We start from the raw sequence: 15,406 nt of genomic DNA on the forward strand, positions 1-15,406 counted from the left end.
TAACCACATGGTTAACATGATATTTTCGTCTTTGAAATCAACTGTTGATAGGAATTTATTATGCATCAATTATTATTCATTCTCACACCTGATGAGTGTATGAAAATACACTATAAATATCATATTATTAGACTAAAATGTTAAATTGTGAATAGAAATCATAGGAATTAATGTGAATTCTTGAATTGAGTTTCTATTTACTTTGGAATACTCCTGAGTAGATTTTTATGTTTAATTTTAGAGTTTATAAAAGAACAAGTCTAAACTCAGTCAAATTCAAAGGACTTTCAAGTGAGCAAGACGTTGGAACAATCTAAAAACTTTCAACGAGTGTGAGACTCTTCAAATAAAGATAATGATGGAGTTTGAGAGTAATTCGAATCAAGAGAAAAAGTCAGTCTGATATTCGCTAGAAGACAGCCTGTACATATTTTAGTATTTTGATCATAACTTTCCACTCAAATATCAGATTGATGCAATTTTTGTTGTGTTAGAAATTTATCTTAAAGGGCTACAAAGTTATCTCTAATAAGAATTTCTAAATTCAAACTCCTGAAATGCATACATAGCTGCCAACATGAGTCCTAGAATTTATGCGATTTTGTATGCAGGAATATGAAAATATTAGAGTTTATTTCTTACCCTATATAAGAATTTCATTAACACGAAATTGAGAGTTCTTGAAGAGGAGGGAGACGGCTCAATACTGAAGAACGAAAAAAATAAAATTCCCATAGCCGCCGTTTGCTTTATTTTTCACTTGAGATTTTTGTTGCCCATTATATTTATGGGTAACTAAATTCTCAACTAGGGTTAGGGATGAACTTGCATAATAGATGGTATTTTTAATTTATGTATTTGATTTTCAATTACTAAAACTCTTTTGTTTTATCATTCTTAATTCATTGTTGATGTTTTCTTCTCTGAATAATTATAGAATTTATTCTGTTTATGGATTCAGTCATATTTTTTCTATTGAATGGATTAACTCTTTGATTATGTTTGGATCAATTATTTATCTATATTGATTTAATTCTTTGCTGCAATATCGCTTCCTGAGTATATTGTCGTCATTGGATTTTCTCAATAGTGATAATAATTTATATATTTTAAAAGTAGTAAGTGATTTTTCAAATGGTTACATTTGGTTTAATCTTGGCTTATAAATATATACCTTCCGATTGGAAATTTTGGGAATTGAGTTCCCAATTAAGTTATTTAATAAATTAAGAATACTTAAAATACCATATTTGTGCAAGGGATTCTCGAGGCTTTACTGTTCATCAAATTTAAGTATTTTTTTCCTTAGTCAGTTTGCTTCACCTTAACATGCATTTAAAATTAATTTTTGTTCTTCATTAATCATTTAATATTTTTCTTTAGTTTCTTTGTTCATTCTACTATTTTTTTAATTTGTCTATCTGTGGAATCGACATTTTAAAACTATGCTACAACTACCGCGTTATTCTTTGGGCGTAATCAACAACTCACACCTATAACTTTTTCGTAGAGTGTGGGTGTTATGGACGTGTTTCACCTCCACCATCAAACGTGCTCCATGAAAAGTTAAGGTGATTTCTCAATCCGGGATTAAACGTGTTTGAATAAGGATTATTTTGACGATGTAAACTAGACACGTAGTGGACTTGTTCATGACTCGGTTGGACAAAAGGGTTCCCCACTTGGCAATCTACACTTGAATGATTTCATGCGCAATAATCACAAACAACAATAGTTTGAATGGCATTAATATTCATCTTACCTAGTTGTTGTGATAGATTTGTCATATGCGCCGCCAATGTGGTAATATAATCAAGCTCAGAAACTCCAGTCGCCTTTCTTGGCATTGCTCTCTCCGTTGACCATTGATAATTGTTGGATGTCAATTCTTCCAAAAGTCCATATGCGGCTTCATGGATCTTACTCATTAATGTTCCTCCCGCAACCGCATCAACTATAAATCGATTTGTGGGTCCCAGACCATTGTAAAATGTCTCTCTCACGCCTCAAATTGGGCAAAGGTAGTGATATCATTCCTTAATTTCCCTGTCTTGGTCGGAGGGAAATACTTTGCTAAGAATTTTTGTGTCAACCCCTCCTAGGTGGTGATGATGTCGAGCGGCAAAGAATTCAACCAAGTTTTTGCTTTTTCCCTAAGTGAAAAAGGAAAATTTCTCAATCGGATCGCATCATCTGTCACTTCGTTGTGTTTAAAAGTATCACAAATTTTTAGAAATTTGCAGTATGGGCATTAGGGTCCTCTTGTGACAGCCCTCCAAACTGGATAGTTTGTTGGATCATTTGAATGATGGCCAGCTTGATCTCGAAGTTATTGGCTTGTATAGCTGGCCGCCTTATACTAAACGTTGCCCCATTGATCGAGGATATCGCATAGTCTCTTAACGCCTTGTGCTCCTGGTCGGCCATATTAACTTTGGATGCAGCGACCTGTTTCTTCTTCTCTTTATTGATCCAACATAAGGTTCTTCCAATCTCGAGATCGAAAGGTGTACGCTCTAATGATTTAGATCGGGGCATGCACTTCTGATTCCTGAAAAAAAGAACCAAATTGAGATTTAATTTAAACCTTCTTTTTTTTTTGCGAACTAGAAGGGATATTTGATCCCCCACAATTTTAGTTAAGAGATAAAGTCAATAAGGGACTTAAACTCCTAAGAAGAAGGGACTCAGACTCCTAAAAGGGAGATGACTCAAACTCCTAATAAGAGATAGACTTAGACTCCTAAAAGAAAAAGGTTTCACAAGATAAATTGAACTCTATCACTTCAAGGAAATAACCTCTATAAATAGCCTACAAGAGGTAATAAAAACTAAACTTGATTTATTGGCTACTTTATACATTTACTCTCATATTTCTATTCTGACTTTTGCATCGGAAACTCCATAGGGTAACCAGTGCCGCCCCTTCATTTTTTGCAGGTGATCCGTGTGGTTGGTGGTGTAAAACACGTGCTTAACAGTGAAGGTATTTTTCATAATGTATGAGATGTATTTTTTATAGGGTATGGGATGTGGGGTGATGAATAGTAGCTGATGAGAAGAATCTTTCTTGTTGATAATTGTTATACTTTTTGAGCAGTTCATAATTTTCAATTAGACGGCTTAAGGTATTTTTCTAACAGTTATATATGTACAGTCCAATTAGGCTAGCAAATCTAATGTAGTATCTTTGCGTTATCCCGATACCAAATTTTTCAACCTCCCCAGTCACCTACATTGGCACAACACCATGAACCTACCAATCTCGTTGCTAATGTCAACCAAAATTTACTGCCATTTTTTACAAAGCTTTCACAGCCACCACCACCAATCCACCCTGCAAAGCCACCGTCCCACAGTGCCAACAACTTTGAGTAAGCATCCTTCTCTCTCCCTCTCTTCATAAATGTTAATACTCGAACAACACTTAACTTTTAACTTACAAGGGAACATAATGTTAGAATTGCAATGACAAGGTTTTTGGCAAGGTCAAGTGGTGGAATGAGAAATGTGGCAATGTCATTTCTATTAAAAACAGAAAAGAGAAAGATGAAGCTAGCATCTGCCATTTTTAAACCAGTGTGAGACTTTGACAAAATCACGTTTATCTTCACGAACTCCTACCCTCCACAATGCAGTAACTGTCCACCTTGAACCCATCGATCTTAGGTAAGCATCTCTCTCTCTCTCACATTGCTAATATCCATAAAGATTTATTGCTCTTGCTTACAAGGCTACAACGACCACCATCATCAAACCGTGCGAAACCATTGTCCCACGATGCCAGCAATCTCAAGGACTAGGAGCTCATCAAGCTCACCTGAGTGCGAGCACCTTTAATCTCAAGATGCTCACTAGTGGGCGAGCACTATTGCTCGCCTGCGTGCGCTTTTAGTGAGGTGAGGATTGCTGCTCTGTTGGGTGCTCCTTTGCATAGGAGCACCACTTGAGCAGAAGCGTTGACGTTGTGGTGAGCATTGTGGAAAGAGGAAGTATCCTCGCCCTGTGGCAAGCACCTCAAAATGCAAAAGAATCTTGCCCCTAGACGAGCAAATTATCGCCCCAAAGTGAGCAAAACGAAAACAAACTGTTGTCGCACACTATGAACACCACAAAGGGCAAGAGGGATTGCCCCCCACGTGAACACCCAATGGACAACAATGCTCGCCACCCTACAAACAACGTGAAAGATCAATAAATAGATCCTTAAATTTCAAAAAGTTAAAAAAATGGAATTCCAAATTCTAATGTATTGCTGAGATCTTTTGCACAAGTTCTTTTGAGAATTAGATGCGATGAAGAAACCCTGTGCATAGGGGTGTAAGAAAAAATTGGAAAATCAAAAAACCAGTTTGGACCGGCCCGAACAGATGAAACCGGTCTGGTTCGGAACCGGTTTCTGTAACGATAAAACCGGCCGGAACCAGTCAAGTTCCGATTCTAGGCTTTTTAGACCCGGACCGGTTCCATATAATATATATTTTAAATTATTTTTTTAATATTATATATAATATTTTTTATATTATGTATAATTTTTATATATAATAATATAAATTATAATTATATATAAAATAATGTTATTATAATTTATAAAATAAAAGTTTAATCTTAAACATAAAAATTTAATTGATCATATGCTTTAAATATAATATATATACATTAATAACTTTTTATCATAAATTAATTTAAAAATAAAAATTCTAGTAAAGAAGATTTTAGTTCTTCACTTAAAATTAGGTATGTTCTTTTATCAAATATATATATATCATTTTCTAATTACTTTAAGTAGTATTTTTCATCTTACTTACGTACACAGGGAGACAATTAAGCAGCTGTTGGATTTATGCTCATTTGTCTTCCCTGGCCAACCATTTGAATTCAAGCCATACAACAAAGATGACAGTAGTGTTACTGCATATATAATTTATATATCTTATTCAGAATAGTGTCAATTACTAGTTTTTAATAAAACAGACTTTTTTAGTAAAACAGATTTTTTTTAGTAAAGTAGATTTTTGTAATAGTAATAGATTTTGGAATAAAACTATAAAACAATTTTTTTTAAACAGTTTTTTTAAACAGTTTTTTCTTTTTTTACAAATTTACATTTTATTAAAATCGAAAAACAGAACTGAAACTGGTAAAACCGAAAGTACTGATTTAAGAGGGTAACCGGTACGTAATTGGTTTTTGAAAATGCAAAACCGGTGCATACCGGTTCGGTTCTAAATTTTGTCCAGAATCAAACCCGTTACACCCCTACTTGTGCATGTTAGATGCTCTTTTGCAATGCTTGCCTAAGGCCATTCACATTCCTTCACGTTACTCGCCACCCATGTGGCATCTACAAGGTGCAACAGTGTTTGCCTCCATGCAAACACTATGAAGAGCAAAATAGATGAGACTTCCGAAATATGTCAACGTTCAATAAACTTACTATATTTAATATTAAATATGAAGTCACATTTAATATTGTTTACCAAGTGAGCACTGCGAGCAAGAGTCGTCACCACTCGGGTGAGCACCATAGATAACACTTTTGCTCTTTGGCGCTCGCCTACTTGGCGAGCACTTTTTCTCTTTGCCACTTTCCCTAGTGGGAAGCACAAGTTGTTGCCACTCAGGTGAGCACTGTGAGTAAAAGTTTTTGCCCCAAGCGAACAACCCTAAACAAAAAAGTGCTCGCCCCGGTTGAGCACCAAAAGGGAGCAACAATTATCGCCCCTAGACAATGAGCAACAATTCTTGCCCCAAAGCAAGCAACACAAAAAGAAACAGTGGTTGCCCCTACAAATATCAGGAAGAGCAAGAATGCTCATGCCCCAAACGAGCAACATTGCTTGCCACCCAACTTTTGATGTATTGTAGATATCTTCTACACAAGGTCCTTTGGGAATTAGAGGTGATGAAGAAACCTTGTGAATTCCATCCTATGCTATAAATGGAAAAGTCCATGTTCAATGTTCTTCGGAAGCATATGTACTTTTGCTCTCAACGGTGCTTGCTTAAGGCTATTCATGTTTCTTCACGTTGCTCGCCACCCATGCAAGCACACACTAAGCAAAAGTGCTCGTCCCCCTCCTCCCCCCTGGTGAACTTGCTTGTGAGCAAAATGAATTTCCTCATGTCCCCGCAAGCAATTTTGCTATGTGATCCTCGCTTGAGAGGTGAGCACTTTTGCTTGCTTGGTTGCGAGCTACTTCTCTTCTTTGTGCTTGCTCTTTTGGTCTCGCAATGTTCACTTGGTGGCATTTGATTTTGCTTTTCCAAGCGCTCATTTGGTGGTGACCAGTTTTACTCTTCGGGGGTGAGCACTTTACTCTCCAAGAAGAGCAAAAGTCCTCACCCCAAAACAAGCATACACACAAGCAAATCTATGGGATACTCAGGCAAGCACCATGGAAAGAAACAATGCTCACCACCCGGCCCAAGACTGCTGAGAACCAAAGTGCTCGCCTCGGGCGATCACCACAGATAGCCAAGTGGTTGCCTGTGGGCGAGCAAAAGTATCTACCACCTTAACGAGCACCAAGTGGGAATTATAGTACTCATCGTCTCAGATTTGGGGAGCCGTGCACATGCCTCACCTATGTTGTTCTAGTGTGTTATGTGTGTGCATTGGGCATGCATGCATGTAAACTTAATTGAAATTCAGAATGTACCTAATTAATGTATTACATTGTACTATAATAGTCCCATTATTGTAATTTTATGAATAAGGAGTTCTTCATTATTATTTCAGTAATTAAAGTCTAATTTTCTTCTCAATTTAGTCTAAGAAAGATTGATGATTTAGCATGCTTTCAGAAATTAAAATTATATGAATTAGAACCTCGATTCCATTTACTTTGTAATTAATAAAAAAAAATGCTAAATATTAAGGCGTGTTTTATAACCACTAGCTTTGAACAACATTTAGCGTCTGCAAAAGAATAAAAAGGGGTGGTCTGGTATGTTTGCGACACCTCAAATGCTAAAGTCATAAAATAATCTCGTCCGAAGGAAATAGTTTGATCATGGTTACTCACCTTTTCTCTTACTAGCTTTATGCTATTTATACCCCTCACGTTGGGGTATTGTCTGCTCAGATTGTCATACTACTGTATTTAATGTAGCAGTACTTTGTCAGTAACAGGATCATTCGTCAAAATTTCATATTTGCACTCTACGTCGGCACATTTAATGCGGTGTAGCCTGTTGCATGTTATCTGGGCGAGAAAGTGCCGGAACTTATTTTGGTCTGGGCCTTCTCCCCATGATTGTGGGCCGGACTTTGTACGCTCAAGCCCCAGGTTTGAAGTACCGAGAACATAGGCCCGACCCAATGAGGGGGGAAATATTCCCTTCCACTAGACTTTGTATTTAACTACAAAATCCATAAAAACTCATGACAATCGATGTGATACTACCACACCAATCAATAATCCAACTAAAGTCCATGTTAGATTTAGAAAAGTACAAAAAAAAAGAAAAAAAATAATAATAAACAATTAAAAAAAGGTGGTAGGCTAATTTGGGCGGACAATACTCCTAAAAGCACAAGCATTGATTTAGTCAATTTTTTTTTTTTATTAAGCATACTATTTTTTTTATTTCACTAATCTATTTAAAATCAACCCTATATTAGATTAGTCATAATTCTCTACATAATAATAATTATTATTAGCTATTTGTCTAATGTTTATTGAAATCTATCCATTTAGCTAGATTTTCCTTTTTATAATTTTTTTAAATCAACAAACTATACAATCAAAGTACATTCAAAATTTTCAAAACATTCAAATACGTCAAATTGCATAAAATCAACGATATCAAATTACATCAAATCAAGTTGTAATAAACAACACAAAACATTAAAAAATTACATCAAATCACATAAAAGCACAAAGCAACAAAGCATCATTTTTGTAAGAATTTATAATTAATTGCCTAGTAGAGCTATATTCAGATTTTTATGTAAAGAAAATAATGTTTTTTAATCAAACAAAACCGTTTAATTAAAAATGGTCCATCCATGGTGATTTGGACCTGCATTAATGGAATGGAATAGCCAAATAGATTTTAATACTTTTACTTTCTCACCCCACTTAAAATAAAGAACTAAATTGTTTTGATTTTCTTTATGCTATTTTGTGTGTTAGATAAAATTACAAATATAGTCATTAGATTTTCTTATTTCTTGAAAAATTAGGTAAGAAAATATATTTATAGTCGTGAGTGTGTAAATGTCGTATAATTTTTTTTTAAAAAAATAAATAAATATGAGATCTACATGAAAAGAAATTAATTTTTTATGAGTAGACTCTACTCTTTTTCAAAGCGTCTGCACGACATTTATACATTCTATATAATATTACTCTATTAACAAAAAATAAAAATAAAAACTAGTAATATGATAGACACAATACACGTGGAACTTTGCAATTGGTATTTGAAGCTGATCGACATAGAAAGGAAGTTGGAACCATGCATGCATGCATCTGGCCTGCAGCAACACGTAGAACACTTCTCCAAGTAAAACACGGGTTTCTTTAGAATTAGTCGGCAATCTACTTATAAAAAAGAAGTTTAAATTAAATATATTCAGGGTTTGAGAACATTCAGATTCAAAATTCAAACCGGCCACGCTGCAGTCTGCACCGATCTTGACTTGGATGTCTATTTTAATTAGATTTGAGGACTGGCAAATTTGTAGGATATACATTATCTGTCATCAGCTTTTATATCAAATATATGAAATATATTTTTCTTTTCTTATTGGGCAGTCATCTAGAGATTATATTTTTAAGCTGATAGATATAATTTGAAGATGTGTAAATTTTATGTATTTGAAATGTGATTAAAATAAAATAAAATCTATTATTAAAAAAAATTAATTTTTTATGTGAATTTTAAATTTATTTTATTTAAAAAATATGGACAAAACTTAGGTATTTTAAATTTATAAATATTATTATTTTTAAATATATATTAATTGTTTTAAAGCTTTATTTAAAATAAATTAATCTAAATTCTCATTGAAAACAAGCACGAGCTCGCCCCTCTGGTCTAAAGTATGGTTTGGATAATAAATTTAGATCGAATTAATTAAGATGAAAATTAAAAATTAAATAAAATATTGTTAGAATATAATTTTTTGATATTATTATTATTTTAAAATTTTAAAAAATTAAATTATTTATTATATTTTATGTAAAAATTAAAAAAATATAATAATAATAATAAAATAAAATAAAATACTTTCTCAAAACTAAAAAAAATTAAAGCAAAAATCATTATATTTTAACTGTTATTAAGTTTTTATTAAAATAATGATTTAAAAAAATCATTATAGTTTTTATTAAAATAGTATTTCGGTTGGAAAATAGCAGATATCAGTATCACGGTGGCAGTTTTTTGACGAGGGGCTGTCTTTTTCTTTGACTCTTCCATTCAAGGCACGTTACGCGTTGACTGAACCCTGCGTGGCGTGATCGTGACGGACAAAATCACATCAGTGGTCATGGATGTACCAGAGACGTGCTTCTACAAGCACCAGGCGATAGGGGGAAAAGACAGGTGGATGCCTCCCTGATTTTACTGTTCTGCCAGCCTTTCCCTTTGCCGTACGTAGCTCTCCCTCCTCTCCCCTTCCGTTTAAAAAAGGGAAACGATGCATGTGGATAAAAAATTCTTTTATTTTTTTATTTTTTTATTAAATAAATATTTTTAAATGAATTTATAAATATTTTTAAAATTACTAAGACTTAGTTTATTTTTAAAAAATATCTCATCTCATCTTATCTAATCATTACAATTTTTTCATAATTTAATGTGGTACGTTAGATTATAAATATATTTTTATTATAAAATATATTTAACATGTGAAGTCTTGTTAGTTTATGATTTACTTTTGTAAAATTTTTTTGTGGTTATAACCCTTTATATATCATAAGAAATTATATCAATTTGTGAAGTTTACTTTTGTGATATTTTTTTGTAATTATAGCACTTTTTTTACTTAGGTGGGTTTGGATAAACAGCTCAGATGAAAAAAATTTATCTAGAGTTGTACTATACAGTAGTTTTAGCTATTCAAACACAATATTTCATCTTTTAAGTTTTGAAAACGTCAACTTAAATAAATAGTATAAAATTGATGTGAACATTGAGTAAACAGTGCCAAACTGATATGAATAGTGTGTGAACAGTGAAAAACTGACATGAACAGTGCCAAACTGATATGAATAGTGTGTGAACAGTAAAAACTAACATGAACAGTGCACAGTGGGACCCACCTTTTATCAAATCCCATAAAGTCAAAACTATCTCATCTCATCTCACTATCCAAACAGAATTTTTTTATAAACTATCTAATCTTATCTTAACTTAAAAAATCTCACTACTATTCATCTTATCTCATTTGAACTGTCTATCCAAACTCACCCTAAACTAGAAGATCGAACATCCAATCCTTTTCTTGGGGTAATGTAATTTGCACAATATGGCTTTGTGTAGAAGTTAAGGCAAAGTTTTAGAAACAACAACAGCTTGTTCCAAGTTTCAGGGTCTGGTACCAACCATTGGGTGATACCTTCCGTTTAAGGAGTCTTACCAGTGGCAGTGATATGGGCGTGCATAGCTTTCTTATTAGGAAATGAGTTTTGTCATGTATAATGTATCAATCTGCATATTAATATTGTTGTATTTATATTTTAAATTTAAATTAATATTATTTTTAATAAAATTTATTTTTTAACAAATCATATTAAATGAGTATGCGTATTTGTGTGCAAAATCTCTTACAATTAAATTTTTCTTTAGGAAATATCCCGGTGTGCCTATGTCAATTAATAGAACATTATTCTCTTATTTATTATTCGAGTGAATTCGAATTTGTTCATAAAATATTGTTAAATGAAACACTTTCAATCAATCTCATTTCATCATTACAACTTTCTTAAATTTTTATATAAAATATAATAAACAATTCAACTTTTTCAAATCTTAAAATAATAATAATAATATTAAAAAATATTATTCTAATAATATTTTATTCAATTTATTTAAAATCATCTCATTTTATCTTATCTCACTATCCAAACGTAATGATAATTTCTACATTTCGAAAGAATGATAATCCAAGCAAGTAATATATATATAAATTTATTCAAAAAAAATTATATAAAAATAAATTCACAAATTAAAATAAAACAATCCAAAAAAAAACCATCTGTCCTTCAAACTTAAGAAAGGAAAAAACAAATTCTGAAAATTTGAAGTGAAACTTTTGAAGTTGTGAGATCATAATAAGTGGGCCTTCCAGAACTTTCTTCTAACAAGACAGTGACACTTCGTCCTAAATGTTTTATTTAATTTTTGGGGGAGTTACTTAGTCAAATTGGAAAATTAGGCAGATAGGACCCATTTTAAGTCACACCCATAAAAGATAAAATAATAATTAAAAAAAAAAAAAAAGGCAAAGAAACCATCTAATACGGTGCCTAAAAAGATGAGTGGGACCAACCCTCTTTCATTTGGTCAACTCTTCGACGCAAAATCCTATTATGCTCCTTACCTTTTATTTTATTTTATTTTATTTTTCACTTTAATTTGGTTTGTTGGTAAAAGTAAAACGTAAAAGGGGGACTAATAGCACATCCTTTTTATTACATTCGTTTCCATTTTGAGTTTGACTTTTTTTTCCATAAATAATTTAAGAAAATATAATATATATTTAAAATTTTGCTTACATAATTATCGTGATAATGTGTTAATTATTAAAAATGGCAAAAATTCTAGAATTTAATATCTGAAATTTAAAGTAAAAAAAAAACTTTTCTTAATATTCTAATAATATTTTATTCAACTCATCTAAAACTATCTTATCTCACTATCTATATTATTATTATTTTAGACTTTGAAAAAAAATTAAATTATTTATTATATTTTATATGTGAATTTGATAAAATTGTAATGATTAAATGAGTTAAGAGTATTTTTATATCTAGAAAGACCCATATTTTCCAAAAATATCATGATATTTTGATTCACTTAATAGTGAGAAATACAAAAAAAAAAAAATACAATATTTATTTAACATTTAATATCGTCTAAAAATTGACATAAAAAATAATATTATTAAAAAAATTAAAGAATTTTTCATAAGCATATATGGAGACAGTTTAATCAATTTGTAAATTATGATATATTTGAAAAAAGGTAATTTGAAAAAAGAAAAGAAAGAAAACATAATCATTAGGTTCATTTGACTAAGTGGGTGTGAAAATTATGTGGGCAGAGCACAAAGGGAAGACCGACCTATTCATAGTCATACTTATCCTAAAAAATCCAGAGACAGCTTTTACGCTCTGACCTTCTTTGCAAGCCCTACCCCTGACCCATGCGTAACCGTACGAAAATTCCTCCAACTAGAAAACTAATCTAATCCCCCAAAAAAACATTATTAAAAACAACAAAATTAAAAATTAAATTAAAACCCTTTGGAATTGAATATATATATTTTTTTCCATCTCTCGAAAAAAAGAAAAAGAAAAAGAAAAAGAAAAAAAAAAACGCGGAATCCAAACAATATTAAAAAGTCCTCTCTCCTCCCCCCAACCTCAAAAGATTCAACCTCAGCAACTACAACAACAACAACCACAGCCACAGGCTGTAAGACTGTTTCATAGTATTTTTGTTTTTCGTTTTCTAGTTTTTGGCTTTTCGTCGAACACTTGTTGGGTTCAGGGAAAATCGGTTTTCTCAGATCTCGGATTTCAGGATTTTTTTTTAATTTTTTTGTTATCCTTCTTCTTATCCTCGATCGCTTTGTGCGGAAAACAAGAGGTTGCTCCGTTTAATGGCGACGGCGGCGATTTTCTCGTCGCTGAGGAGGCGGAGATCGCCGTCTATGGACGCGTTCTTGGCTCCGGTTGACCTATCCGACGTCGCTTTGGTGCAAACCCTAGCATCGGTCTCGGACGGGCTCGTCTCCAATTTCTCGCCCAAGTCCTTCTTCTTCCAGCGCAAAAACTCCCGCTCCCTCATCCGCAAAATTCAGGTCTTTCTCTTGCTCCTGGACTATCTCAAGGACTCGTCCTCTGCTTCTACCATGCCTTCCACGGCGGTGCTCTGCTTCAAGGAGCTCTATCTGCTGCTCTACCGGTCCAAGATACTCCTCGATCACTGCGCCCAATCCAGTAAGTTATGGCTCTTGCTTCAAACCCATTCCATTTCGGGCCATTTTCATGATCTGAACCAAGAAATCTCGACCCTTTTGGATGTATTCCCTCTGAAAGACTTAAAATTGAGCGAGGATATTAGGGAACAGGTTGAGCTTATGAAGAGACAAGCTCGGCGAGCTAAGTTGTTCATCGATAAGAACGACGAGCTGCTTAGAATTCAATTTTTTGCTTTCCTTGATGAGTTTCAGAACGGGAAGGTTCCGAATTCGGAGGAATTGAGGTCGTTCTTTGTTGATAGATTGAGGATTAAGGATGCAAAGAGTTGTAGGGTTGAGATCGAGTTCTTGGAGGAGCAGATTGTGAATCATGAGGGGGATGTGGAACCTACGGTATCTGTGCTTAATGGGTTTGTCGCAATTACGCGGTTTTGTAGGTTTCTGTTATTTGGATTTGAGGAGGATGAGATGGGATTGGGAATTGCTGGGACTGTGAAGAGGCCGAGAAAGGGGTTGATCATGCAGGAGATTGCCGAGACGTTTACAAAGGTCCCCAAGGACTTTTGTTGCCCAATATCGTTGGATATGATGCGAGACCCGGTGATAATTTCCACGGGACAGACATATGATCGCTGTTCGATAGCAAGGTGGATGGAAGAAGGTCATTGTAATTGTCCAAAGACAGGGCAAATGCTTGTACATAACCGGCTTGTGCCCAATCGGGCTTTGAGGAATTTGATCATGCAGTGGTGCACTGCCCATGGAGTTCCTTATGACCTTCCTGAGAGCACAGATGGCTCTGGTGAAAACTTTGCTGCTGCTGCTTCCCCAACCCGGGCTGCACTTGAAGCCACTAGAGCCACAGCAGCACTTCTCATTCAGCAATTAGCAAATGGTTTGCAGGGTGCAAAGACTGTTGCTGCTCGTGAGATACGTTTGTTGGCTAAAACAGGGAAGGAAAACCGTGCTTTCATCGCAGAAGCTGGCGCTGTTCCCCATCTCCGGAAGCTACTTTCTTCTCCAAACCCTGTAGCACAGGAGAACTCTGTGACCGCAATGCTTAATCTATCAATATATGAGAAGAACAAGAGCAGAATAATGGATGAGGAAGGGTGTTTGGAGTCTATTGTTGAAGTTTTGAGATTTGGGCACACAACAGAGGCAAGGGAAAATGCTGCAGCAACCTTGTTCAGTCTCTCTGCAGTTCATGAATATAAGAAGAGAATAGCAGATGAGGAAGGTGCAGTGGAAGCCCTGGCAGGGCTGTTGAGAGAAGGGACTCCTAGAGGAAAGAAGGATGCTGTGACTGCTTTATTTAACTTGTCAACCCACACAGAAAATTGTTTGAGAATGATAGAGGCAGGGGCAGTAGCAGCACTAATAGGGGCTTTGGGAAATGAAGGGGTTGCTGAGGAAGCAGCTGGTGCGTTGGCCTTGATTGTTCGGCAGCCATTTGGGGCAGAAGCAGTGGGGAAGGAGGAAATGGCGGTGGCAGGATTGATAGCAATGATGCGTTGTGGGACGCCTAGGGGAAAAGAGAATGCAGTGGCAGCATTGCTCGAGTTATGCCGCAGTGGGGGAACAGCTGCCACTGAGAGGGTACTTAAGGCCCCAATGTTGGCAGGTTTACTTCAGACTCTGTTATTTACAGGTACAAAGCGTGCAAGAAGAAAGGCAGCTTCACTTGCTAGAGTATTTCAGAGATGTGAGAATAGATCCTTGCATTTTGGTGGATTGGGTGTAGGATATGCATTTGCTGGCAACTCAACTACAAACCGGGATTCGAGTTTTGCTGGTGATGTTTCAGTGCCGGTATCCATTTCAGTGCCTGTCTTGTAGTGGTAACATCCACCTCAAATTGTTGTCTACCCTGGCTTATATATGTTCCATTTTTGTTGGAAATATTCACAAATTCTTTCATTGAACTTTACAATGACGAAAAAAATTATATAAATACCATATCTGATGTGTTATGAAATAATGATGAGTGGTGTTGAGCAATTAGCCTAAGTTGAATACATGTATTGTCCAATGATTTCGAGCAAGAGTAGAGAATGTTCCCAAAATTATCAGATTGATACAGTTGCTCACAAATTCGTTTGCTCTTGCCTATTTTTTTTGTTTTTGTCATTTTTTAATCATAAGAATTGATTCTTGCCAAACCTTCTGTACTTGCTTGGTGACTTTTTTGTTATAGCCGTGCATTGAAGTATTTCGTGCCTTATTCCTATAAAATTACAATGG

The 15,406-nt window shown here is 34.4% G+C and overlaps 1 protein-coding gene across 1 annotated transcript; it reads left to right on the forward strand.

Moving 5' to 3' along the window:
- The first annotated feature begins 12,598 nt into the window (after positions 1–12,598).
- On the forward strand, positions 12,599–15,172 carry LOC108979603 (U-box domain-containing protein 17). Its single transcript, XM_018950304.2, has one exon. The coding sequence runs from the start codon at positions 12,842–12,844 to the stop codon at positions 14,999–15,001; it is 2,160 nt and encodes a 719-aa protein (XP_018805849.1). The 5' UTR covers positions 12,599–12,841; the 3' UTR covers positions 15,002–15,172.
- Positions 15,173–15,406: the final 234 nt, after the last annotated feature.

The sequence above is a fragment of the Juglans regia genome, chromosome 4 (assembly GCF_001411555.2).
Source record: "Juglans regia cultivar Chandler chromosome 4, Walnut 2.0, whole genome shotgun sequence".
In the NCBI taxonomy this organism is placed as follows: domain Eukaryota; kingdom Viridiplantae; phylum Streptophyta; class Magnoliopsida; order Fagales; family Juglandaceae; genus Juglans; species Juglans regia.